The sequence below is a fragment of the Oncorhynchus clarkii genome, unplaced genomic scaffold (assembly GCF_045791955.1).
Source record: "Oncorhynchus clarkii lewisi isolate Uvic-CL-2024 unplaced genomic scaffold, UVic_Ocla_1.0 unplaced_contig_5617_pilon_pilon, whole genome shotgun sequence".
In the NCBI taxonomy this organism is placed as follows: domain Eukaryota; kingdom Metazoa; phylum Chordata; class Actinopteri; order Salmoniformes; family Salmonidae; genus Oncorhynchus; species Oncorhynchus clarkii.
In genome coordinates, this window is record NW_027259177.1 from 1 (window position 1) to 27,189 (window position 27,189).

At 43.6% G+C, this 27,189-nt stretch overlaps 2 protein-coding genes across 2 annotated transcripts; both read left to right on the forward strand.

Annotated features, from left to right (window-relative positions):
- The first annotated feature begins 1,084 nt into the window (after positions 1-1,084).
- LOC139399623 (docking protein 1-like) lies at positions 1,085-5,659 on the forward strand. Its single transcript, XM_071144974.1, has 6 exons — positions 1,085-1,221; positions 2,124-2,282; positions 2,676-2,834; positions 3,289-3,358; positions 3,596-3,771; positions 4,292-5,659. The coding sequence occupies exons 1-6, from the start codon at positions 1,141-1,143 to the stop codon at positions 5,210-5,212; spliced, it is 1,566 nt and encodes a 521-aa protein (XP_071001075.1). The 5' UTR covers positions 1,085-1,140; the 3' UTR covers positions 5,213-5,659.
- Positions 5,660-5,782: 123 nt separating this feature from the next.
- Positions 5,783-21,436, forward strand: LOC139399624 (semaphorin-4F-like). Its single transcript, XM_071144975.1, has 15 exons — positions 5,783-5,922; positions 6,033-6,197; positions 7,217-7,350; positions 8,859-8,918; positions 11,079-11,177; positions 13,594-13,705; positions 14,969-15,079; positions 16,087-16,226; positions 16,372-16,553; positions 16,740-16,884; positions 17,114-17,318; positions 17,449-17,558; positions 17,708-17,850; positions 18,424-18,479; positions 20,365-21,436. Exons 2-15 carry the CDS (start codon positions 6,095-6,097, stop codon positions 20,901-20,903), a joined length of 2,139 nt encoding a protein of 712 aa, XP_071001076.1. The 5' UTR covers positions 5,783-5,922; positions 6,033-6,094; the 3' UTR covers positions 20,904-21,436.
- The last annotated feature ends 5,753 nt before the right edge of the window (positions 21,437-27,189 follow it).

The window sequence follows — 27,189 nt, forward strand, 5'->3', positions numbered from 1 at the left end:
CTAAAGGATACTCCAGGAACCCTTTCCCTTTAGAGCGTATGGCATTAGTATACACGTGGAAAAGTGTTGGTGTGTGTGTGAGAGAGAGGGAGAGACAGAGCGAGTTAGTTGTACCTTCTGGTGTGTGGTGCAAGACGGCTCTGCATGCAGCCTGAACAGCCTGAGGTGCCGATCACTGGGGGGCTTGTAGTCAGCCCCATAGGTGCTTTGCTGCCCCACTCTGGCCAGAGGGCCCCGAGACTGGAGGAGAGAAGAGTGGAGAGATGGATGAACCCTCACCTTTAACCAACCAAGAGCATCAGTGAAAATGATTCATTCTAGTAAGCATTATGAGACAATCTCATTAATGACCTATTCTTACTAGTTGAATAGACTAGTGTTTATGTTATGAAAATGATCAAATATGGCAATGATAAACCCGTACTAGACATACCTGAATTTGCCTTAAAGAGTGCATTAAATTGCTCTTGTTCCCTGATATTTAAGATGGTCATTCGTCAAGGATAAATCGGGGTCAACCCTAGCCTAACTAAAACAGGCTACGTGAGACAGTGGCTAAATGTGTGTTGGAAAACTCATAATAGTCTATGTTCCATAGAACGTTGGAACGTTTGAGTCAACATAATATACTTTTATCGATTCCTTAGTTACGCAGCGATATCATAAATAGGGCGATGTCACAGCGTTCCAAAATAATCTGAGTCTTCGTAGCCGTTCTAAAAACATTGGTCATAAATGAAAGAACAATGAACAATACAAACATCGTAATAAAATCAACCATGAATGGGCGGTTTCACTTCCTTCAGTCTTCACAATACACGTCTTATTCACTGTATGGTTCTCTGTGTAGGCAATTGTTCATTGTATGACATCACAAGGGTTGGTCTTTGTCGATTCAGGTAGTTAGAGGAACGTGCATTAACGCCCTGGACCAGACGTAGTAGCCTGGGGCGGTGAGAAAGGTGTGGACGCGGTCATAATTTCACCGTAGGTTTAGCCTCTGACGTAACGAAAGAAAAGCACACCTACATTTGTCAGGGGGAAAGTTTGACGGTACTGAAATCACAAGTGTAGGATTAGGATACCGTAAACTAACATATATCACAGTCAAATCCAAGTTATTGGTTAAAGTTCAGTTGAATGCCGAGAGACGCTTTGAACATAATGGACACTCATGTGAAAGCAGGACAAGTTTACCTTCAACACAGAAATGTAGAAAAGGTAAGCACGTAACTTTATTTAGCTCACTTAATTGTACACATCCTGGTACCTTACCTATCTTGTTTTTGTGGAATGACAATAAAAGTCAATAGGAACATATTGTATTTATTTAGATTTTGAATGCAGCTTTATAACAGTCTTGTAATGTAAGTTTTTATTTAGTTTATTTCGAGTGTTTTGATATTGGCTATTGATGTTATCATGTAAACTGCCACCCCCTTGTTTACTCTATGTACTGTGTATGACAGCCATATCTAATCCCTCTACCATTCCACTTGACATTTTAAAGTATATGATTGCAGTATACGAGGACATTTACTGTAGCCGAAATGTTGAAGTCTTTTTTGCAGCGACAGGCTGCGTTGGTAATGGTGTGTGTGTAAAGGTATGAGGGGGGAACGGATCCTCACATGCGTGTCCAGACACAGTACTGCTCACAGTTTCCTCATGGCACATTCCAACGCATTATGTCCCAAAAGGCACCCTATTCCCTTTTCAGTGCACTACTTTTGACCAGGACTCACGGGATCTCTGGTCAAAACTAGTGCACTATGTAGGGGATAGGGTGCCATTTGGGATGTAAATTTAAACATGGCTAGGCACACGTAAAACAACGCACGTACTGTACCTGAGCACACATACCTCATCTACCACTGCACCTTTATTTAAAAATAGGCAGATGTGCTGGAGAAGGTGTGGGGGGGTGATATTCTGAGTCTGTCATTTGACTAATGTGTTGTGGGCGAAATGGGAAAACTAGATACTCACTTTTTTTTAAAATGATTTTTCTCACCCACAAATTTTTCTTCCATTCTCTTGGCCTTTCTCTTTTTCTCCCCATTATTTCTGTCTTCCCTCTCTTCCCTCATCCCCTTTCTTCCCTCCCTCCGCCCTCCCTCCAGAAGTGGAAGCAGCATTGGCTGACTCTCTACCCCTCCAGCCGCTGCGGTGTAGCCAGGCTAGAGCGCCAGGAAGTGGGGGGAGGAGAGCGGGCCGGTCCCTCTGGGGTCTGGAAGCACCAGGACAAAGTTAAGGAGAAGAGGGTGATCCGTCTGTCAGAGGTCAACCTTACTGCTGTACTTGTCTTCCTTACTGGCACTGACTTTGATTAGCTGCATTATTGAGGATTTTTTGTTTAATGGCACTGACTGTGATACAGTATGTGGTTGTCTTACCTAACTTAGTTGAATGCACTATAATTGGCTCAGGATATGGACAAGCCTAAGGCCCTGCGAGAGACTAGCGTCCTGTCTAGAGGGCGTACTTTTACATCAAACTGGCTCATGATACAGAAACAGGAGATAGGCCCCTGCTCCTATGAGCTGTTAGAGCTTGCACAAGCCTTACCCCCGATCTATCTCTTTAATGCTGAGTGCCAAGCAGAGACGCACCAAGTCACATTTTTTACAGTCTCAGGATAAGAGTGTCTGCTAATGGAGAAAATGTAAATGTAGGTGATCAGGGTCCTGAGGCTGCCCCCACACGCTGAGGCCTGCCCCAAAGACAACATGGCCGCCTTCTGTGTGGAGACCGACGGCAGGAGGTACGTCTTCGCAGCGGATAAGGACGACTGCGTGGAGTGGGTGGAGAGGATGTGTGACCTCGCCTTCCTGGTGAGAATAGCAGCTTCTGTTGTTGTCTTGTGACTGTTATGGATCAGTCTCAATTCAACATTTTGACAGTTACAGATCGAAGTAGAATCATACTTTATTAGCATTCAACAACGCTGAATTAGGAATTTGTCTCGGTATTGGTACAAGTCTAATAGCAAACGCCATTATTCACTGGTCTCTCTATCATTAAACTATTTTCATCACCAAACGGTTATTATATAGAGGATGTGTACACTCTTAGAAAATAGGTTGTAAAAGGGCTCTTCTGCTGACCCCATAGGAGAAACCGGTTTTGTTCCCTGTATAAACCTCTGTAGAAAGGGTTCTACATGGAAGCCAAAAGGGGTTCTCCTTTGGGGACAGCCGAAGAACCCTTTTAAGGTTCTAGATAGAGTGTAGGTATCTGTGAGGACAGTTCTCTCTGTCTAATGTAAATACATGTCTTGTCTCCCAGGGAGGCTCCACTGGTCAGCAGCCCCAAATTCAGATGGAGGACAACCAGATCTACGTCTCCAGGGAGGAAGGTGAGAAGCACATCAGATATCCTAGTGGCCACACAAACTATAACGAACAGGCATTCTTCTGTCTGTTTATGTCTAATGGGCGTATGATTACTGCTGTATTGGAACAGGTTCTTCTTTTCAAAGATATTACTACGAACAAAGGAAAGATAAACACAAAATATAAAACAAGAAATAGAAATGAACACCGTCCATAGTGCTTCGGTCATGACCGCCACTCTCCCTCCTCTCTCCCCTCAGTTAGTGAGTTCAGGGTGGGTGTGAAGCAGACGGGTGTAGCGATGCGCTGCGGCCTCCAGGGGGAGTACTATTGGCTGCAAGTGGCCCAGGAGGGGCTGGTCCTTAAGGAGGCGGAGACCAGGAAGAGTTTGCAGGACTGGCCCTATCGGCTGATGCGACGCTATGGCAGAGACAAGGTCAGTAGAACCATGGAATTTAGAATCTCATTGAGCCATAGAATTAGATTCCTAATCTGTTACTAGTTTTAATCTAATGCTACTCACTAGTGTCTAACTTCAAGGCCGTCACAGTATGGTACTATGCTGCGCTACAAAGGCAAAACGCAGTAACTACATCATTTTTGGGACTGCAAATTCTGACTTCAAAGTCTTTTTCTCTCTAAAAAGACAGCAATTTCTGGTACTTCGTGATATGTTCTGATCAACTGGCTTGTTCTTGTGTCAGGAAACAAAATCCCACACTAATCAGATAATATACCTGGCCATTACAACACATCAAAGTTACTGTGTTTGGCCTTTTTAGGGCAGAGTGGGTCCAAAAAAGGATGTGTCTAAGGATCATTGTAGGGTCATCAGTGTCCAATCAACAAGGTTGCAGGTTATAATACGTTTGGTGCCCACATTCAGTTATGCAATTTTCCAGTGAACACCTGTGGGAATTTTCTCAAATCATTGTGTCCTCTTGGTTCTCCCACAGTTGACATTCAACATCGAGGCGGGCCGGCGCTGTGACTCTGGACCCGGAACCTTCACCTTTGAGACGTGCCAAGCTGACGTCATCTTCAGCCTCATCGAGACCGCCATACGGGAACAGAAGGCCGTCGCCGGGGACGAATGTGGGCAGGGCGACACTGTGGTTGCTAACCGTAGCCCTAATATGCCTCGTGCTCGTTCACCACTGCCCAAACTACCAGATAGCGCAACCATTTTGGAGGGCAGCTACAGTTTTAAACCAGTATTTTCAAATGCTATTGGCTCAGAGCAGTGTTTGTACTCACAGCCGCCTAATTTGATTGGCTCTGAGGAGTGTCCGTACTCTGAGCCAGCAGACAGTATTAAACCCAAAGCCCCCAGCCTCAACTCCTATCTGACGCCCCCAACAGCCTCCACCCTCACCCCCTCTAATCACTATGTCAACCGAACGGAACCAGTGTACGCCGACCCAGCAGACATCCTCTCACTCACACCCCCGAGATCTACACCACCACCACCCCCGCCCACTTCATCTTCCTGCTCTTATCACCACGACAACAAGCCAGAGCCGGTCTACTCCGAGGTGTACGACCGTGCGAGTCCTCTACCTGACAAGACTCAACAACAGAAACAGAGCCAGGACCAGCGGGGGCAGGAACCTGGCAAAGAGGAACCCATCTATAGTGAGCCTTGTGTGGGGACCCCAGCCAAGGGCCCCAACACTGACCCGTTCGCCCACCTTTACAGCCAGGTCTGCAAGCCAGGCTCTTCATCACCATCTTCATCATCCCCCTCTTCCTCACTGGCCTCCTCTTCCTCCTCATCATCATCGTCGTTGACCATTACCAGGACCTTGGCCACCAGGAGGCCCACTGCTGGACGCCAGTCACCAGAGGTCATCTATGAAAACATGGGGTTCATTTAGGATACTCTGCTGCGTCTGAAATGGCACCCTATTGCCCTTTAAGGTGCACTACTTCTGATCAGCGCCCATAAGGATATATTCAGACCAATACACACATTCACTCATTTCACAATGTTATTGTCTACTTACTTTATTTATTGAACTTGTTTTCACATACAGAATCATTGTTTTTTCTTATGATGTAATAACTTTTGTATAACGTGTTATGAATATCAATATTGCACACCAGTGTAATGAACATGGGAGAGGGAGAAAAGAGCCACAGAGATCTTCCCGAAGTCTGTCAGTGGTCGATGTAAATGTTTTGAAACAGTGTTAGCCGCCGCCTCCTCCCCAACAGAAACCAATGACTTCCGCGCAGTCTCACATCCTTTTCCTCATTTACTTTGTTTTACTGATGTGATTCAATAAAACAATAATGGGTGTGTATCCAGTAACTCTCCTTCCACTATTTGTTTTGTGCATTGATCATTTAATTATTATTATTTTTTAAATTGTGCCCCTCAATAAATTAGACTACTGTTCATTTCAATGCTGTTTACATGGGAATATGTGAACATTGATTTTGGTTGTGGTTTAGTGAGATTTGAACGCTTCCTGGTTTAACACCCTGTAATAGTTATATTACATACTGTACTGTACCTGACCTGGAGGCTATAAGTAGCCTATTATACCGTGTTAGAAATAGCACCAAATCGGACACCGAATAGGTAGGTGAGAATAAAAAAATACGCCGTATTTTGATACACTTGAACCGTACTTTTTTGTTTTCTTGGTTTCTGTAGGCGCTTCGTTCCCCCCTGTCATCCACTTTTGATAGAACGCCCCGAGCGTTTTAATGATGAGTAACTGACGCGCGGTCATCAACGGACATTCTTCCTGATGTCACTTCTCAACATGCGGACCACCTGTTTTATGACCGTGATCTTGTGGCTCACAACTGGTTCATCTCGTTGTCAAACACCAATTCCCAATGTTCACGGAGGTGAGTACAGTACAGTTGGACAAACGGCCTCTCTCTCTCTACATACAAAATGTATAGCAATTCCTAATGGATACGGTAACGTTATGGAGGCTCCAATCTAATTAGTCATAGCAATGCAAATGATGTTGCCTAGCAAACAAGTACATTTGTAAGAAGTCTATTATCAGCACCCAGTGTGGTTTTGGTAGGCTAATTTATTCATCTGGGAGTGGAGATGGTTAATTACTTAATCCAACATTTAACCAGATGGGAAGGTTTGAGGCATGGTCGAGAAATGCCCATTAAACAACACCTTTAAAATGACTGAAGACAGGCGTGTCATTTCACTGCTGTTTTCACTAAGTACCTGGAATAATGCAGAGTGAGTATAGACTGGGGTTACAGTGTTATCCTAGTTTTGCCTGCTTTCATGGCTAGATAGGCCTAGGCTATAGGTCTTAGATTGTAATACAGAGAATGTGGAGGATTAAGATGCCCCACTCTTTGTGGTGTGTGTGTCTGTGTGTTAACACAAATGCAACAAGGAGCAGTTTACCAGACACATATTAAGCCTATGTCACAGACGAAATAGCAAACGCAAAGGAGAGTTTAGCCCCAAAATTGTCTACCTAAATCAGCATTGAGTGACTGATGAGTAGGGGTTTATTTATTACGCTGATTCTGTTGCAAAACATTTCTTAAACGGAATGAAATGGGGAGGGACCTAACTGAATTTGTCCAATAGAAACCATTTTTTGTTGTTTGGACTAATTATTGCACCCCAGCTCTGGGTAGCAGCCGACAGACCACAAGAGTGTTTCTCAGTAGAGGAAGTGACACAATTACTGATGCTTAGATATGGTTCCCTAAAAGTCCCTGTAAGTCAGTCTCATCCTTCGCACATTCACTCAAAGGTCAAAGGCAAATAAATGGGGTGGAGGAGGGGAGTCTATATATTACGGAGCCCTGGTCCAAAGTAGTGCACTGTAGGAAATAGCCATTTGGGGCACATCCCTAATGTTATGTCCTGTTCTCCTCAGGGTTAGGTGCAGTTCTGGGGGTGTCCAACGCCAGCGTCCTCCTGCAAGATCCCAGCTCTGAGACACTCTACCTGGGAGCCAGAGGCTCCATCCTGGCCCTGCACACCTCCAACCTCACCTGGAAACACCCATCAGTGAGAGAGAAAGGGAGGGAGAGACAGAGATGGGGGAGGGGGGGGGACAGGGACATAAGAGGACGGAGGGAGGGACAGGGAGATAAGAGGGCGGAGGAAGGGGGGGACAGGGAGATAAGAGGGCAGAGGAAGGGAGGGACAGGGAGATAAGAGAGCGCAGGGAGGGACAGGGTGATAAGAGGGCGGAGGGAGGGAGGGACAGGGAGATAAGAGAGCGGAGGGAGGGAGGGACAGGGACATAAGAGGACGGAGGGAGGGAGGGACAGGGAGATAAGAGAGCGGAGGGAGGGACAGGGAGATAAGAGGGCTGAGGGAGGGAGGGACAGGGAGATGGGAGGGAGGGAAGGAGGGACAGAGAGATAAGACGGCGGAGGGAGGGACAGGGAGATACAAGTGGAGAGGGAGGGACAGGGAGATAAAAGTGGAGAGGGAGGGTCAGGGAGATAAGAGGGCGGAGGGAGGGATGGACAGGGAGATAAGAGGGGGAGGGACAGGGAGATGGGAGAGCGGAGGGAGGGATGGACAGGGAGATAAGAGGGGAGAGGGAGGGTCAGGGAGATAAGAGGGGGAGGGACAGGGAGATGGGAGAGCGGAGGGAGGGATGGACAGGGAGATAAAAGTGGAGAGGGAGGGTCAGGGAGATAAAAGTGGAGAGGGAGGGTCAGGGAGATAAGAGGGCGGAGGGAGGGATGGACAGGGAGATAAGAGGGGGAGGGACAGGGAGATGGGAGAGCGGAGGGAGGGATGGACAGGGAGATAAGAGGGGGAGGGACAGGGAGATGGGAGGGAGGGAAGGAAGGAGGGACAGAGAGATAAAAGGGCAGAGGGAGGGACAGGGAGATAAGAGGGCGGAGGGAGGGACAGGGAGATAAGTGGGGAGAGGGAGGGTCAGGGTGATAAGAGGGCGGAGAGAGGGATGGACAGAGAGATAAGAGGGGGAGGGAGATGGGAGAGTGGAGGGAGGGATGGACAGGGAGATAAGAGGGGGAGGGACAGGGAGATGGGAGGGAGGGAAGGAAGGAGGGACAGAGAGATAAAAGGGCAGAGGGAGGGACAGGGAGATAAGAGGGTAGAGGAAGGGACAGGGAGATGGGAGGGACAGAAAGATGGGAGGGGGGAGACTTCTTCAGTTGACTGTCTGTGTGTGCACGGTTATCTGTGCATATTTCCACTCTTGATCTTAGCTAACTGGCAGTGAAACGAGTGTGTATTTGTTTCGGTGTTTTCATGATGGGAGTATTCATGACCACAAAACCATAGAAAAACCTACGTCTTACCTGGGACAAACACACTATGCCAGACATTGATTAAACCTAGTCCTGGACAACTTTCTCAATAGAGATTCTCCACTGACACTGCTTTTTAGTCCAGTACTGGGCTTAACCTGATGTTTAACTGTGTGATGTAACTGTATGATGTTTAACTGTGTGATGTAACTGTATGATGTTTAACTGTGTGATGTAACTGTATGCGTTTGTGTGTTCTCTCTTTGACTTCCGTCTCTGCAGATTAAGTGGGAGGCAACAGAAGAGGAGAGGAAGTCCTGTATGGGGAAAGGCAAGAGAGGGGTGAGCAACGTGGGGTGCTCTTGATCTGTGTGTGTGTGTGTGTGTGTGTGTGTGTGTGTGTGTGTGTGTGTGTGTGTGGTAAGAGATGGCAGTGGCGGCTGGTGGGAGGAGCTATAGAAGGACAGGCTCATTGTAATTGCTGGAATGCAATAGATGGAACGGAGTCAGACATGTGGTTTCCATATGTTTGATTTGTTTGATAACATTCCATTCCAGCCATTACAATGAGCTTGTCCTCCTATAGCTCCTCCCACCGTCCTCGCTGCTCTGTAGTGTATCTACGTGGTTAAAGGTGTCGGTGAGATGCCATGCTTCACACCCATCACCTTTGCCTTTTGTCATACTCATCTATGTCATGATGTATGATACCGTTACCATAACGACTGCTTTACTGACTCTTCAGCTTCCTGTCAACAACACATCACATCCTGTATGTTTGGCTTTCAGATGACTTTTCACTTTGTATCTGGTCATCTTCAAAGACTGATAAACAGAAGCATGACTTACCTTAAATAGTCAGGGAGTTAGAGTTCTTCACTACCGTTTATTCAATGGGAGTAATATGAAAACCAACCTTGGCCTGTATACATTGTGTTCCTGGCACCTGAGTTGAGAAACCCTGCATTGTACTTCTGATTATAACCATATTTTATTGATCTGTTTAGAGCCAGGTTCTCCTGATCTAGGATCATGCTATCTACCCCAAATCCTAACCTTAGCCATTATGGTGAGGAATGTAAACTGACCTGAGATCTGTGTCTAGAGGCAACTTTATCCTGCTCTTTTATGGCCCTGTGGTAAGAAGGAGTTGTCAAACATGCTTCGGCCTAGCTTAAACTAAAAGGCAATCAGGGACTTGAAAATCCACAAAATATTCCTTATCCCAGGGCACTTTAACTGTTTCAGCATATCAAATCAAATCAAAATTATTTATATAGCCCTTCTTACATCAGCTGATATCTCAAAGTGCTGTACAGAAACCCAGCCTAAAACCCCAAACAGCAAGCAATGCAGGTGTAGAAGCACAGTGGCTAGGAAAACTCCCTAGAAAGGCCAAAACCAAGAATGAAACCTAGAGAGGCTATGAGGGGTGGCCAGTCCTCTTCTGGCTGTGCCGGGTGGAGATTATAACAGAACATGGCCAAGATGTTCAAATGTTCATAAATGACCAGCATGGTCAAATAATAATAATCACATTAGTTGTCGAGGGTGCAGCAAGTCAGCACCTCAGGAGTATTTGTCAGTTGGCTTTTCATAGCCGATCATTAAGAGTATCTCTTCCGCTCCTGCTGTCTCTAGAGAGTTGAAAACAGCAGGTCTGGGACAGGTAGCACGTCCAGTGAACAGGTCAGGATTCCATAGCCGCAGGCAGAACAGTTGAAACTGGAGCAGCAGCACGGCCAGGTGGACTGGGTACAGCAAGGAGTCATCATGCCAGGTAGTCCTGAGGCATGGTCCTAGGGCTCAGGTCCTCCTAGAGAGAGAAAGAAAGAGAGAATTAGAGAGAGCATACTTAAATTCACACAGGACACCGGATAAGACAGGAGAAGTACTCCAGATATAACAGACTGACCCTAGCCCCCCGACACATAAACTACTGCAGCATAAATACTGGAGGCTGAGACAGGAGGGGTCAGGAGACACTGTGGCCCCATCCAGGGGCCAAACAGGCAGAATATAACCCCACCCACTTTGCCAAAGCACAGCTCCCACACCACTAGAGGGATATCTTCAACCACCAACTTACCATCCTGAGACAAGGCCGAGTATAGCCCACAAAGATCTCCGCCACGGCACAACCCAAGGGGGGGCGCCAACCCAGACAGGAAGATCACATCAGTGACTCAACCAACTCAAGTGATGCACCCCTCCTAGGGACGGCATGGAAGAGCACCAGTAAGTCAGTGACTCAGGCTCTGTAATAGGGTTTGAGGCAGAGAATCCCAGTGGAGAGAGGGGAACCGACCAGCCAGAGACAGCAAGGGTGGTTCTTTGCTCCATAGATTGTAAAGAATTAGAGATACAAACAGGCTTACGTTTTCCCCATCTGGTAATCTTAAATGGCACCCTAGTCCCCTATTCAGTGCACCACTTTTGACCAGGGCCTATAGGGGAGAATAGGATGCTGTTTGAGACATGTTTCTTTGTCTCCCTCTACAGGATGACTGTTATAACTACATCTGTCTGCTGGAGGTTCTGAAGGATGGAAGGATCTACGTCTGTGGCTCCTACGCCTACAATCCCAAGTGTGCTTTCATAGTCAGTCACGTTCTCTCTCCTCTCTCTTCTCATACTCTACACCTATATTATCATTATTATTATTATACTCTACTCCTATATTATTATGATACTCTACACCTATATTATTATTATACTCTACACCTATAATATTATTATACTCTACACCTATATTATTATTATACCCTACACCTATATTATTATTATTATACTCTACACCTATATTATCATTATTATTATTATACTCTACACCTATATTTTCATTATTATTATGATACTCTACACCTATATTATTTTTATTATTATTACATCCTATACCTATAATATTATTATGATACTCTACACCTATATTATTATTATACTCTACACCTATATTATTATGATACTCTACACCTATATTATTATTATTATACCCTACACCTATATTATTATTATTATTATTATGATACTCTACACCTATATTATTTTTATTATTATTACATCCTATACCTATAATATTATTATGATACTCTACACCTATATTATTATTATTATTATTATGATACTCTACACCTATATTATTTTTATTATTATTACATTCTATACCTATAATATTATTATGATACTCTACACCTATATTATTTTGATACTCTACACCTATATTATTTTTTATTATTATTACATCCTATACCTATAATATTATTATGATACTCTACACCTATATTATTATGATACTCTACACCTATATTATTATTATACCCTACACCTATATTATTATGATACTCTACACCTATATTATTATGATACTCTATTCCTATATTATTATTATACCCTACACCTATATTATTATTATTATACCCTACACCTATAATATTATTATACTCTACACCTATATTATTATTATACTCTACACCTATATTATTATTATACCCTACACCTATATTATTATTATTATACTCTACACATATATTATTATGATACTCTACACCTATATTATTATTATTATTATTATACACCCATATTATTATTATTATACTCTACACCTATAATATTATTATGATACTCTACACCTATATTATCATTATTATTATTATACTCTACACCTATATTATTATGATACTCTACACCTATATTATTATTATACTCTACACCTATATTATTATTATACCCTACACCTATATTATTATTATACTCTACACATATATTATTATGATACTCTACACCTATATTATTATTATTATTATTATACACCCATATTATTATTATTATACTCTACACCTATAATATTATTATGATACTCTACACCTATATTATTATTATTATACCCTACACCTATATTATTATGATACTCTACACCTATATTATTATTATACCCTACACCTATATTATTATTATACTCTACACCTATATTATTATGATACTCTACACCTATATTATTATTATTATTATTATACACCCATATTATTATTATTATACTCTACACCTATAATATTATTATGATACTCTACACCTATAATATTATTATGATACTCTACACCTATATTATTATTATTATACCCTACACCTATATTATTATGATACTCTACACCTATATTATTATTATTATACCCTACACCTATATTATTATGATACTCTACACCTATATTATTATGATACTCTACACCTATATTATTATTATACCCTACACCTATATTATTATGATACTCTACACCTATATTATTATGATACTCTACACCTATATTATTATTATACCCTACACCTATATTATTATTATACTCTACACCTATATTATTATGATACTCTACACCTATATTATTATTATTATTATTATACACCCATATTATTATTATTATACTCTACACCTATAATATTATTATGATACTCTACACCTATAATATTATTATGATACTCTACACCTATAATATTATTATGATACTCTACACCTATATTATTATTATTATACTCTACACCTATATTATTATGATACTCTACACCTATATTATTATTATACTCTACACCTATATTATTATTATACTCTACACCTATATTATTATTATACTCTACACCTATAATATTATTATTATACTCTACACCTATATTATTGTTATTATTATTATTATTATTATTATTATTATTGTTATTATGATACACCTGCTAGATGCTCGTTAACTGTTGTGGTGAAAGACATGTTATTCATTCAGTTCATGTTTTTAATTGATAGGCTTACACACATGATGTTCACGTCACAGGAGGCGGGACCTTAATTGGGGAGACCAGGCTCGTGGTAATGGCTGGAGCGGAATCAGTGGAACCAAATCAAATACATCAAACATATGGTCTCCATGTGTTTGATGCCGTTCCATTGTCTCCGTTCCAGGCATTACTATGAGCCGTCCTCCCCTCAGCAGCCTCCACTGGTTCACATACACTACTAAATATAGACTGTGTGTGTGTTCAGGACCCAGTGACGTTTGTCCTAGTGAAGGAAGGTGGTGACAAAGTGAAGATGGAGAATGGGAAGGGGAAGTGTCCTTATGATCCCAGACAACCTCACTCTGCTGTTACTGCAGGTTAGACACACACTCTGCTGTTACTGCAGGTTAGACACACACACTGCTGTTACTGTAGGTTAGACACACACACTGCTGTTACTGTAGGTTAGACACACACACTGCTGTTACTGCAGGTTAGACACACACACTGCTGTTACTGCAGGTTAGACACACACACTGCTGTTACTGTAGGTTAGACACACACTGCTGTTACTGCAGGTTAGACACACACACTGCTGTTACTGTAGGTTAGACACACACACTGCTGTTACTGTAGGTTAGACACACACACTGCTGTTACTGTAGGTTAGACACACACACTGCTGTTACTGTAGGTTAGACACACACTCTGCTGTTACTGCAGGTTAGACACACACACTGCTTTTACTGCAGGTTAGACACACACTCTGCTGTTACTGCAGGTTAGACACACACACTGCTGTTACTGTAGGTTAGACACACACACTGCTGTTACTGTAGGTTAGACACACACACTGCTGTTACTGCAGGTTAGACACACACACTGCTGTTACTGCAGGTTAGACACACACTCTGCTGTTACTGTAGGTTAGACACACACACTGCTGTTACTGTAGGTTAGACACACACACTGCTGTTACTGTAGGTTAGACACACACACTGCTGTTACTGTAGGTTAGACACACACACTGCTGTTACTGCAGGTTAGACACACACTCTGCTGTTACTGCAGGTTAGACACACACACTGCTGTTACTGTAGGTTAGACACACACTGCTGTTACTGCAGGTTAGACACACACACTGCTGTTACTGTAGGTTAGACACACACACTGCTGTTACTGCAGGTTAGACACACACACTGCTGTTACTGCAGGTTAGACACACACACTGCTGTTACTGTAGGTTAGACACACACACTGCTGTTACTGTAGGTTAGACACACACACTGCTGTTACTGTAGGTTAGACACACACTCTGCTGTTACTGCAGGTTAGACACTCACACTGCTGTTACTGCAGGTTAGACACACACACTGCTGTTACTGTAGGTTAGACACACACTCTGCTTTTACTGCAGGTTAGACACACACACTGCTGTTACTGTAGGTTAGACACACACTCTGCTGTTACTGTAGGTTAGACACACACACTGCTGTTACTGCAGGTTAGACACACACTGCTGTTACTGCAGGTTAGACACACACACTGCTGTTACTGTAGACACACACTGCTTAGACACTCACACTGCTGTTACTAACACGCTCACACTCTATCACATCCTGTCTATGTGTGTACTGTAGATGGAGTGCTGTACACCGCCTCCCCTTCTAACTTCCTGGGCACGATGTTTGACATCACCAGGGCAACAGGTCAAGAGGTGCACGTACATCAGTCCATCAACTGGCTCAGTGGTGAGACCCATCTGTCAATCACACACACTCCCAATGCATGTTGGGAAAGATGATAAAATACTTCTACTGTCCAAACTTCTGTAACACCAAACAACAACAGAATGTGTCCAATGAAGAGTTTAACTCAGGATGTGGTTTAGCAGTGTGGTGTTACTTACCTAATGAGTTCTCTTTGATGATGGTCTATATCTTTAACCATCCACGTGTTTTATGCCAGTAAAGTCATACCGTATAAAATAAACATCACCACAGCTCTGATGGAAACAGGATGTTTTGGTACAGTTTTATAAATGCCAACAGATAACTTGTCCGTTGGACATGGTGGGATCTTTTTGTGGCGGTAGAATGAAGGATGTGAGAAGTGGAGATGGAAAGGTCTTTATATGCTCGTATTGATGTAACAACCATCATAAGTAAACTGGGAGTCATGGTTGTGTGGTCCTCCCACTACGACTCGGGAAGTCATGCAGTTTATTAGGCTACAGATGAAATAACTGAAAGTGCAAGGTGATTTTGACGCTCTTTTCCAATAAATATCGAGGGTCTTATTCTGGTGACGTGATGATCGATGCTTGACTGCAGTTTGACAAATACAAATATTCTTGCTCTTATCGATAGTAATCTCATCATGTAGACTAGTGTTGCCACACTGTATCTGTGAGCTGTTGGCTAGAACGCTCGTGTCAAGACCAGAATATGCACATTTGCTACTTAACCTAACCTGAGATATAACTATCGGTACAGTTGAAAATGGAAACACATTGAACTTTACATTTTTATTCGGTACATGAAAACTTAAGCGAAAAATAATGTTTTGTGTGTCTACATCATCACACATTGATTTTTATCTGCAAAAAGACAGTTTAGTGGAAACACCACTGATGAGAAAATGTGCAAGTTTGTCTGGGGCTACAAGGAAAATGTGAACCGTCGGGGGTGTTGAGGACTGGAGCTGGGAAGCACGACACACAATATGTCATTATTATGTCCTTCTCTGATGAGTCCAGATCCAGAGTTTGTGAGTTCGGCCCTGGTCAGGGAGAGTCCTGGAGATGATGATAAAATCTACTTCTTCTTCACGGAGAACGCCTTAGAGTACGACCTTTACACCAAGGTCAGGGTGACACGGTTGGCCAGAGTCTGCAAGGTGAGATACATCTCTCTCTGTCTGTCTGTCTCTCTTTCCTCTCTTTCTCTCTCTCTCCCTCTATTTAGCTCATGTGTGCTTTGACTCGTGCTCTCTCTCCATCCTTCTCATCCCCCTCTCCCCCATCCCTTTCCCTATCTGCCAGGGAGACGTGGGGGGCTCTAAGACCCTGCAGAAGCGCTGGACCAGTTTCCTGAAGGCTCAGCTGGTGTGTCAGGACCGGGACAGTGGCCAGCACTACACCGTCCTGACCCACGCCTACCCCCTGGAACACCGCCTGGGAGACCCCAGCAGCACACACTTCTACACCCTCTTCACCTCGCAGGGGTAAGGGGGGGGGGGGGTAGAGATGGGGAGAGAGGGAGGTAGAGATGGGAAATGGGGTGGAGAGTGAATGAGAGAGAGGACAGATTGCGAGGGAAAGAGAGAGGAGAATCACTAAAATATGAATATTATGTTAGTGACTCATACAGACGGCATTACTGCAATGAACATGTTAATGTGTGTGTTTAGGAAAGGAGAGCGCGTGTCAGCAGTGTGTGTGTACAGCCTGGCTGACATCACCAAGGTGTTTGCGACGGGAGGCTTCAGAGATATGAAGAGGAACTGTGTGAACAGTGGCAGCTCTGAGTCTGTACCCGACCCCCGACCTGGACAGGTATTCACCAGACTCACCTGGGTTGTATTTATTAGGGCATGCAATAGAAAACATTTTAAAAACGTTTTGCAACGGATAGCGAAAATTAGTGCTTCTTTCGAAAATGAGTGTTTCTTTGTTATTGGACGGATCAAGGTAGTCATTTTCCATTTTAGGGTTATTATCATACAGTGTCCTAGTATGTCCATCATCGTCATAACCCGCTGAACTGTTCTCTGTTCCCCCTCAGTGTATCAACCATGTCCTGAGAGCCCGGGGTTACAACTCCTCCTTCGACATGCCCGACCGCGTGCTGCAGTTTGCCAAGGAACATCCTCTGTTGACGAACACTGTGGACGCAGCGCCCCTCCTGGTGAGGAGGGGAACCACATACACCAGGATCACAGCCACCAACATCTCCAACAGTGATGCTGCCCTACTACATCTGGGAACAGGTGAGAGAGAAAAACATCAAGTAATCGATAGACCAGGCAGTTAATTGACTATGCTGAACATATCAGAAAATGCTCTCATTTTGTGGTTGATGATGTTCTGTGGTGTGAATTGATGTGTGTTTTCACACAGATCAGGGGGAGTTACACAGTGTGTCTATTGTTGGTCGTACTGCTACTCTGCTGCAGGAGATCCCTCTGACAACCTCAGTAGAGCCCGTCAACAACATCCTCATACACCAGGTATCAGACACACACACACACGCGCGCGCACACACGCACACACACACGCACGCGCACACACGCACACACACACACACACACACACACACACACACTCAGACACACTCAGACAGACACACAGACATCTTTAACCCTTTGCTCCCTCCCAGGGCCATGTGGTGGTGGGCTCCCCCTCCTCTCTGTCCCTTGTGCCAGTAGAGGGGTGCAGGGTGTACTCCAGCTGTCAGGTGTGTGCCCGGGCAGCAGGACTAGGTTGTGCGTGGGACGTCAACACGAGAGCCTGTGTTGCGGAGTGAGTCTACATAGCATTCTCTTTGTGGGGGTTTGAGTCTCTTTCTCTCTCTCTCTTTCTCTCTCTCTCTCTGAATTCAATTCAAGGGCTTTATCGGCATGGGAAACATATGTTAAGGCCCTCCTTGGTAGGCCTCTCTCTCTGTCTCTATTTCTGTCTCTGTCTCTCTGTCTGTCTCTCACTCTCTATGTCTGTCTCTGTCTCCCACTCTCTGTCAATTCAATTTCAATTTAAGGGGCTTTATTGGCATAGGATACATATGTTTACATTGCCAAAGGAAGTCAAATAGATAATAAACAAAAGTGAAATAAACAATAAAAAGTTTACATTTAACAGAACACTCCAAAAGAATAAAGACATTTTAAGTGTCATAATATGTCTAAATATACACTGTTGTAATGATGTGCAAAAAGGGAAATAAATCAACATAAATATAGGTTGTTTCTCTCTGTCTCTCCCTCTCCCTCCCTCCTGCTGTCCAGAACATTGCTTTATCTTCCTTCCTTTCAAACGAGTTGTTTCACTGTCACCCTCACATCTCACCGTCTCTCGTTGCTCTTCCTCTGTTCTCAGCTCTCCAGTGCAGAGGGAGTCAGAGGACCCTTTGAAGGTGTGTGGCACTGGAGAGGGTGAGTACGAACACTATTCCACTATTAAACAGGTTGATTGGAATTGTAGTGCTAGAGGCGCACTACAGACCCTTGTTTGATTCCAGGCTGTATCACAACCGGCCGTGATTGGGAGTCCCATAGTCCCACATTTGACCCAGCATCGTCTGGTTTAGGGTCTGGCCGGGGTAGGCCGTTATTGTCAATAAGAATTTGTTCTTAACTGACTTGTATAGTTAAATAAAGGTTAAAAAATATATATATAATAATTATATAATATAATTATATCAGTTATATTCCATTATTACCCATGCATAAGGTTCTTATAGCACATCTAGTCCACTATTAAACATGCATAAGGTTCTTATATCACATCTAGTCCACTATTAAACATGTTTAAGGCCCTTATATAACATATATTCCACTATTAAACATGCATAAGGTTCTTATATCACATCTATTCCACTATTAAACATGCATACAGCCCTCATACCACATCTATTCCACTATTAAACATGCATACAGCCCTCATACCACATCTATTCCACTATTAAACATGAATACAGCCCTCATACCACATCTATTCCACCATTAAACATGCATACAGCCCTCATACCACATCTATTCCACTATTAAACATGCATACAGCCCTCATATCACATCTATTCCACTATTAAACATGCATACAGCTCTCATACCACATATATTCCACTATTAAACATGCATACAGCCCTCATACCACATCTATTCCACTATTAAACATGCATACAGCCCTCATATCACATATATTCCACTATTAAACATGCATACAGCCCTCATATCACATATATTCCACTATTAAACATGCATACAGCCCTCATACCACATCTATTCCACTATTAAACATGCATACAGCCCTCATATCACATCTATTCCACTATTAAATATGCATACAGCCCTCATACCACATCTATTCCACTATTAAACATGCATACAGCCCTCATACCACATCTATTCCACTATTAAACATGTATACAGCCCTCATACCACATCTATTCCACTATTAAACATGCATACAGCCCTCATACCACATCTATTCCACTATTAAACATGCATACAGCACTCATACCACATCTATTCCACTATTAAACATGCATACAACCCTCATACCACATCTATTCCACTATTAAACATGCATACAGCCCTCATATCACATCTATTCCACTATTAAACATGCATACAGCCCTCATACCACATCTATTCCACTATTAAACATGCATACAGCCCTCATACCACATCTATTCCACTATTAAACATGCATACAGCCCTCATATCACATCTATTCCACTATTAAACATGCATACAGCCCTCATACCACATCTATTCCACTATTAAACATGCATACAGCCCTCATATCACATCTATTCCACTATTAAACATGCATACAGCCCTCATACCACATCTATTCCACTATTAAACATGCATACAGCCCTCATACCACATCTATTCCACTATTAAACATGCATACAGCCCTCATACCACATCTATTCCACTATTAAACATGCATACAGCCCTCATACCACATCTATTCCACTATTAAACATGCATACAGCCCTCATACCACATCTATTCCACTATTAAACACATCCACCAAATCTACAACATTTCCAAACAGAATTAGGACGATCTCTCGCTCTTCCTCTCATCTAGTAACTCCCTCCCCTCCTCTTGACCATACTTCCTATCTCTCCCTTTCTCTCTCTTTTACTCTCCATCCTTCCTTCTCACTCCTCCTCTCCCTCCAACTCCTCTTTCTCTCTCTTTTACTCTCCATTCTTCCTTCTCACTCCTCCTCTCCCTCCAACTCCTCTTTCTCTCTCTGCTTCTGCCTCTCTCTGTCATCTCTCCCACCCCCTTTCCATCTCAGGTCGTTGTTCCCCTGTGGTGAAGGAGCTGCGTGTGAAGATGGGCCTGGTGGTCCTCCTCCCCTGTGACCACCCCCATCTCTCCCCTCTCCCCTGCGTCTGGGAGCACCCCCAGGGCCGCCACACCCAGCAGCACCACTCCCACCTGGAGGTCACCGTCTCCGGATCCAGCCTGGGCCTCTACTCCTGCCGCTGCTCAGTCCAGGGTGATTATTCCTGGGGTAGCGAACCCTGCCTCACAGCCTCCTACCAGCTCATCATGGAGGACCTCAGTGTCGAAGGCAGGGTGGACCCGGGGCTGTCGAGATCACCGGTATGGGTGTACATCTCCTATGTCCTGCTGGGGGTGCTGGTTGGAGCTTTAGGAGCCACTGTGTTCCTGAAGAGGCTGTGCTGGAGAGCAGCCCAGCACATCCCATTAGAGGACAGAAATGGGGGGGGAGCCAATCAAGGACAGCAGGGGCGGGGCCCCACCTGCTATGAGAATAAGCTGGTGATGGGTGACACGTCGGGCGGCCAATCGGGAGAGGGCGTTTTGTGAAGAGATGTCCAGAATTGACTTAATTGAAGGGAGTGTTTTGCCAGATGCGGCTTAGAGACTCTCTCTGAGGCTTTCTTTCTTTCTGTCTCTTTGTCTCTGCTTCTCTGTAACCAGGTTTCCATCCAACCTTTTTATGTGAGTAAAACATGTCACGACAGGCCTGATGGAAACAGCACATTTTTGGGTAAACTTTCAATATGTCGACAAAGCAAAATACGCTTGACAAGGTGGGATCGTTTTGTGTCTGTAAAGTGAATTATGTGAGAAACGGCGGTGGAAACACCACCTTTATAGGCAGATATTGATGTGATAACCATCATATCGATGCGATGGCATGTTGTGTGGTCCTCACACTACTACTCAGGCAAGCATGCAGTTTATTAGCCTACAGATGAAATAAGTAATGATGAACTTCACAGGGAGGTGATGAGCTTGATGCTCCTTTCCAATAAATATCCAGGGTCCTATTCTGGTGACATGATGATCGATGCTTGGCTGCCGTTTGACAAATAAAACAAATCTTACTCTTATCAATAATATTGTCATGTAGACTGTCACGAACCGGCTCAAAGCCCGTAACAAAGGGAGACAACGTGGAGATAAGGAGTAACAAAATATATATTTATTAACTAAAGCAACTAAGGAAAATATACAATGATGTGTGTAATCAGTAATCAGTAGTGTAAGTGAGTTTTGCGTGCATGAATGTGATAATGCAGGGTGTTGAAAGGTGCCAAAGCAAACAAACAAAAGGCCACCAAGAACCACAACACAATCTACAAAGGTGTCTGCATGGAGAGTCTCTTCCATGAATGTGGAAGAGGTCTATTTATCCTGGGAGACACCTGGCCCAGGTGTTTCCCATGAAGCTGACGACCCTCCCAACTCCGCCCACCGGCATCCTAATAAGGAAACAAGAACAAAGACAGAATACAGCAGACAGAGTGGGAGGGTTGTCACATTCCCCCCCATAAAACCGGGGACCAACAAGGACCCCGGAACAACATACCAGCCTCTGCGTCCCAAATTGACACAGCCTCTGCGTCCCAAATTGACACAGCCTCTGCGTCCCAAATTGACACAGCCTCTGCGTCCCAAATTGACACAGCCTCTGCGTCCCAAATTGGTGAGGGGTTATGTGTTCACACCTCCACCTGCCCCAGCCAACCTCCTCCTCCCCAGACCTCAGCAACCTTTGCGCATAGGAAGCAATATTTAAGAGGAAAGAAGAACACAAGACCAGGAGGGAACAGACAGGAAAGATAGAACATGACAACCCCAACCAATGGTCAGTCACGTAAACATTCAGGAACATGGCACAAAAGACCACAACAGCTACAAACTCCAACGAAAAGAACATCAGGGTCCTTCTTAATTTTTTACAACTCCCAACGATTCATAGTCACTTCCAACGATTCATAGTCACTTCCAACGATTCATAGTCACTTCCAACGAAACAGAATTTCACTAATTTCAATCATTTAACCTTGTAGTGTTCAGCGATCTTCAACAGCTGTTCTTTAGTACCTAGTTCTAACAGTTCCTCTGATGAAAGCGAATGAACTTGTCTACATGAGACACCATAGTCATAAGTAAATAATCTTGCTCAACCCCTCTGCTGAGCACATCAGACCACAACCAGAGAAATTACATTCACCCTGAGCACCACAGAAGAGAGATGAGATACGGAGCTTCCCCAAAACCTACAATAACTCAACCCTAGTTTTCATGCAGATTTGCGGTGGGTATTTACGCACTGTAGCCCGCTGGCAAGGAAATAGAACTCCCCAGCATGCTGGCAAATTCCACCAAGCCACGGATGTGCCCCCGAGACAACTGCTCAGTCCACAGACACCACACAAAAATAACAAACATTTAACCATGCCCAACATGTCCAAAATTGAAACACGTCGCTAAGCCTATCAGGGGAAAAAGGCTATAGCTCCGGGTAGCAAGTTCCACTACCCTACACATCTCCTACCGAGGTACACAGCCGAAAGTAGAACAAGAGTTTCCAGGCTAGGCAGGGCCTGGAAACTAACCATTATCTCTCTCCAACGCAGCACACAAACAAAGGCAACCAATACTGGGCCTATCAAACTCAAACACAATATGCAAACCAAACACGTACCTCCACGGTCTCCCAAACCAATAGTTCAAATATCCCGGATGAGCCCCCACTTGTCACGAACCGGCTCAAAGCCCGTAACAAAGGGAGACAACGTGGAGATAAGGAGTAACAAAATATATATTTATTAACTAAAGCAACTAAGGAAAATATACAATGATGTGTGTAATCAGTAATCAGTAGTGTAAGTGAGTTTTGCGTGCATGAATGTGATAATGCAGGGTGTTGAAAGGTGCCAAAGCAAACAAACAAAAGGCCACCAAGAACCACAACACAATCTACAAAGGTGTCTGCATGGAGAGTCTCTTCCATGAATGTGGAAGAGGTCTATTTATCCTGGGAGACACCTGGCCCAGGTGTTTCCCATGAAGCTGACGACCCTCCCAACTCCGCCCACCGGCATCCTAATAAGGAAACAAGAACAAAGACAGAATACAGCAGACAGAGTGGGAGGGTCGTCACAAGACAAGCTTACCCCACTGTATCTGCCAGCTGCTGGCTACAGCGTACATACAAGGACCAGAGTGGGCACATTTGCTATTTATCGCAACACAGTTGAAAATTCGATGAAAGCCCGTCATCACCCACTGTCATCACCCACTGTCAGCACCCACTGTCAGCACCAACTGGCATCACCAACTGGCATCACCCACTGTCATCACCAACTGTCATCACCAACTGGCATCACCCACTGGCATCACCCACTGGCATCACCCACTGTTTCCAAGTCAATTTGGTGGAAACTCGGCACTGGTGGGAAAATGTGCATATTTTCCTTATGGATATTTTACAAAATTCACATGAAAATCTGTCGCCAGTTGGATTGAAACCAAGCTAGTGACATCACAGGGTAGGATTAAAAGTGAAAAAGATAGTGATTTCCAAACCGGTAACCAGTTTCTAGCCAGCGGGAGGGTATATACCTGCTCCCCACGTCACCACAAATCTCAGTGTTTGATGAAAATCACTGTTTTTAAAATGTTTTTGCTTTTAATGTCATTGGCTAGAACGTTATATATTTTTCGACAAAACGTAAAAATGCGGCATTTTCATATGTTTAGACACTGGCATTGTGCTGGAGATAATGAACATGAGGATGACAACATGTTTAGACTCTGGCATTGTGCTGGAGATAATGAACATGAGGATGACAACATGTTTAGACTCTGGGATTGTGCTGGAGATAATGAACATGAGGATGACAACATGTTTAGACTCTGGCATTGTGCTGGAGATAATGAACATGAGGATGACAACATGTTTAGACTCTGGCATTGTGCTGGAGATAATGAACATGAGGATGACAACATGTTTAGACTCTGGCATTGTGCTGGAGATAATGAACATGAGGATGACAACATGTTTAGACTCTGGCATTGCGCTGGAGATAATGAACATGAGGATGACAACATGTTTAGACTGGCATTGTGCTGGAGATAATGAACATGAGGAGGACAACATGTTTAGACTCTGGCATTGTGCTGGAGATAATGAACATGAGGATGACAACATGTTTAGACTCTGGCATTGTGCTGGAGATAATGAACATGAACATGACAACATGTTTAGACTCTGGCATTGTGCTGGAGATAATGAACATGAGGATGACAACATGTTTAGACTCTGGCATTGTGCTGGAGATAATGAACATGAGGATGACAACATGTTTAGACTGGCATTGTGCTGGAGATAATGAACATGAGGAGGACAACATGTTTAGACTCTGGCATTGTGCTGGAGATAATGAACATGAGGATGACAACATGTTTAGACTCTGGCATTGTGCTGGAGATAATGAACATGAGGATGACAACATGTTTAGACTCTGGGATTGTGCTGGAGATAATGAACATGAGGATGACAACATGTTTAGACTCTGGCATTGTGCTGGAGATAATGAACATGAGGATGACAACATGTTTAGACTCTGGCATTGTGCTGGAGATAATGAACATGAGGATGACAACATGTTTAGACTCTGGCATTGTGCTGGAGATAATGAACATGAGGATGACAACATGTTTAGACTCTGGCATTGCGCTGGAGATAATGAACATGAGGATGACAACATGTTTAGACTGGCATTGTGCTGGAGATAATGAACATGAGGAGGACAACATGTTTAGACTCTGGCATTGTGCTGGAGATAATGAACATGAGGATGACAACATGTTTAGACTCTGGCATTGTGCTGGAGATAATGAACATGAACATGACAACATGTTTAGACTCTGGCATTGTGCTGGAGATAATGAACATGAGGATGACAACATGTTTAGACTCTGGCATTGTGCTGGAGATAATGAACATGAGGATGACAACATGTTTAGACTGGCATTGTGCTGGAGATAATGAACATGAGGAGGACAACATGTTTAGACTCTGGCATTGTGCTGGAGATAATGAACATGAGGATGACAACATGTTTAGACTCTGGCATTGTGCTGGAGATAATGAACATGAACATGACAACATGTTTAGACTCTGGCATTGTGCTGGAGATAATGAACATGAGGATGACAACATGTTTAGACTCTGGCATTGTGCTGGAGATAATGAACATGAGGATGACAACATGTTTAGACTCTGGCATTGTGCTGGAGATAATGAACATGACAACATGTTTAGACTCTGGCATTGTGCTGGAAGATAACGAACATGAGGATGACATCATGTTTAGACTCTGGCATTGTGCTGGAGATAATGAACATGAGGATGACAACATGTTTAGACTCTGGCATTGTGCTGGAGATAATGAACATGAGGATGACATCATGTTTAGACTCTGGCATTGTGCTGGAGATCATGAACATGAGGATGACAACATGTTTAGACTCTGGCATTGTGCTGGAGATAATGAACATGAGGATGACAACATGTTTAGACTCTGGCATTGTGCTGGAGATAATGAACATGAGGATGACATCATGTTTAGACTCTGGCATTGTGCTGGAGATAATGAACATGAGGATGACAACATGTTTAGACTCTGGCATTGTGCTGGAGATAATGAACATGAGGATGACAACATGTTTAGACTCTGGCATTGTGCTGGAGATAATGAACATGAGGATGACAACACGTTTAGAATCTGGCATTGTGCTGGAGATAATGAACATGAGGTTGACATCATGTTTAGACTCTGGCATTGTGCTGGAGATAATGAACATGAGAACATGTTTAGACTCTGGCATTGTGCTGGAGATAATGAACATGAAGATGACAACATGTTTAGACTCTGGCATTGTGCTGGAGATAATGAACATGAGGATGACATCATGTTTAGACTCTGGCATTGTGCTGGAGATAATGAACATGAGAACATGTTTAGACTCTGGCATTGTGCTGGAGATAATGAACATGAGGATGACAACATGTTTAGACTCCGGCATTGTGCTGGAGATAATGAACATGAGGACGACATCATGTTTAGACTCTGGCATTGTGCTGGAGATCATGAACATGAGGATGACAACATGTTTAGACTCTGGCATTGTGCTGGAGATAATGAACATGAGGATGACAACATGTTTAGACTCTGGCATTGTGCTGGAGATAATGAACATGAGGATGACAACATGTTTAGACTCTGGCATTGTGCTGGAGATAATGAACATGAGGATGACAACATGTTTAGACTCTGGCATTGTGCTGGAGATAATGAACATGAGGATGACATCATGTTTAGACTCTGGCATTGTGCTGGAGATCATGAACATGAGGATGACAACATGTTTAGACTCTGGCATTGTGCTGGAGATAATGAACATGAGGATGACAACATGTTTAGACTCTGGCATTGTGCTGGAGATAATGAACATGAGGATGACAACATGTTTAGACTCTGGCATTGTGCTGGAGATAATGAACATGAGGATGACAACATGTTTAGAATCTGGCATTGTGCTGGAGATAATGAACATGAGGATGACATCATGTTTAGACTCTGGCATTGTGCTGGAGATAATGAACATGAGAACATGTTTAGACTCTGGCATTGTGCTGGAGATAATGAACATGAAGATGACAACATGTTTAGACTCTGGCATTGTGCTGGAGATAATGAACATGAGGATGACATCATGTTTAGACTCTGGCATTGTGCTGGAGATAATGAACATGAGAACATGTTTAGACTCTGGCATTGTGCTGGAGATA

Excerpts from the sequence above, each read along its gene's own strand:
- LOC139399624 (XM_071144975.1), top strand. The coding sequence starts at position 6,095 with ATGTCACTTCTCAACATGCGGACCACCTGTTTTATGACCGTGATCTTG. Across the intron at positions 11,178-13,593 it reads ATCCCAAGTGTGCTTTCATA|GACCCAGTGACGTTTGTCCT; the intron begins GTCAGTCACGTT and ends GTGTGTGTTCAG. Across the intron at positions 17,319-17,448 it reads CCTACTACATCTGGGAACAG|ATCAGGGGGAGTTACACAGT; the intron begins GTGAGAGAGAAA and ends GTTTTCACACAG.
- LOC139399623 (XM_071144974.1), top strand. The coding sequence starts at position 1,141 with ATGCCGAGAGACGCTTTGAACATAATGGACACTCATGTGAAAGCAGGA. Across the intron at positions 2,283-2,675 it reads GGGTGATCCGTCTGTCAGAG|GTGATCAGGGTCCTGAGGCT; the intron begins GTCAACCTTACT and ends ATGTAAATGTAG. Across the intron at positions 3,359-3,595 it reads CTACGTCTCCAGGGAGGAAG|TTAGTGAGTTCAGGGTGGGT; the intron begins GTGAGAAGCACA and ends CTCTCCCCTCAG.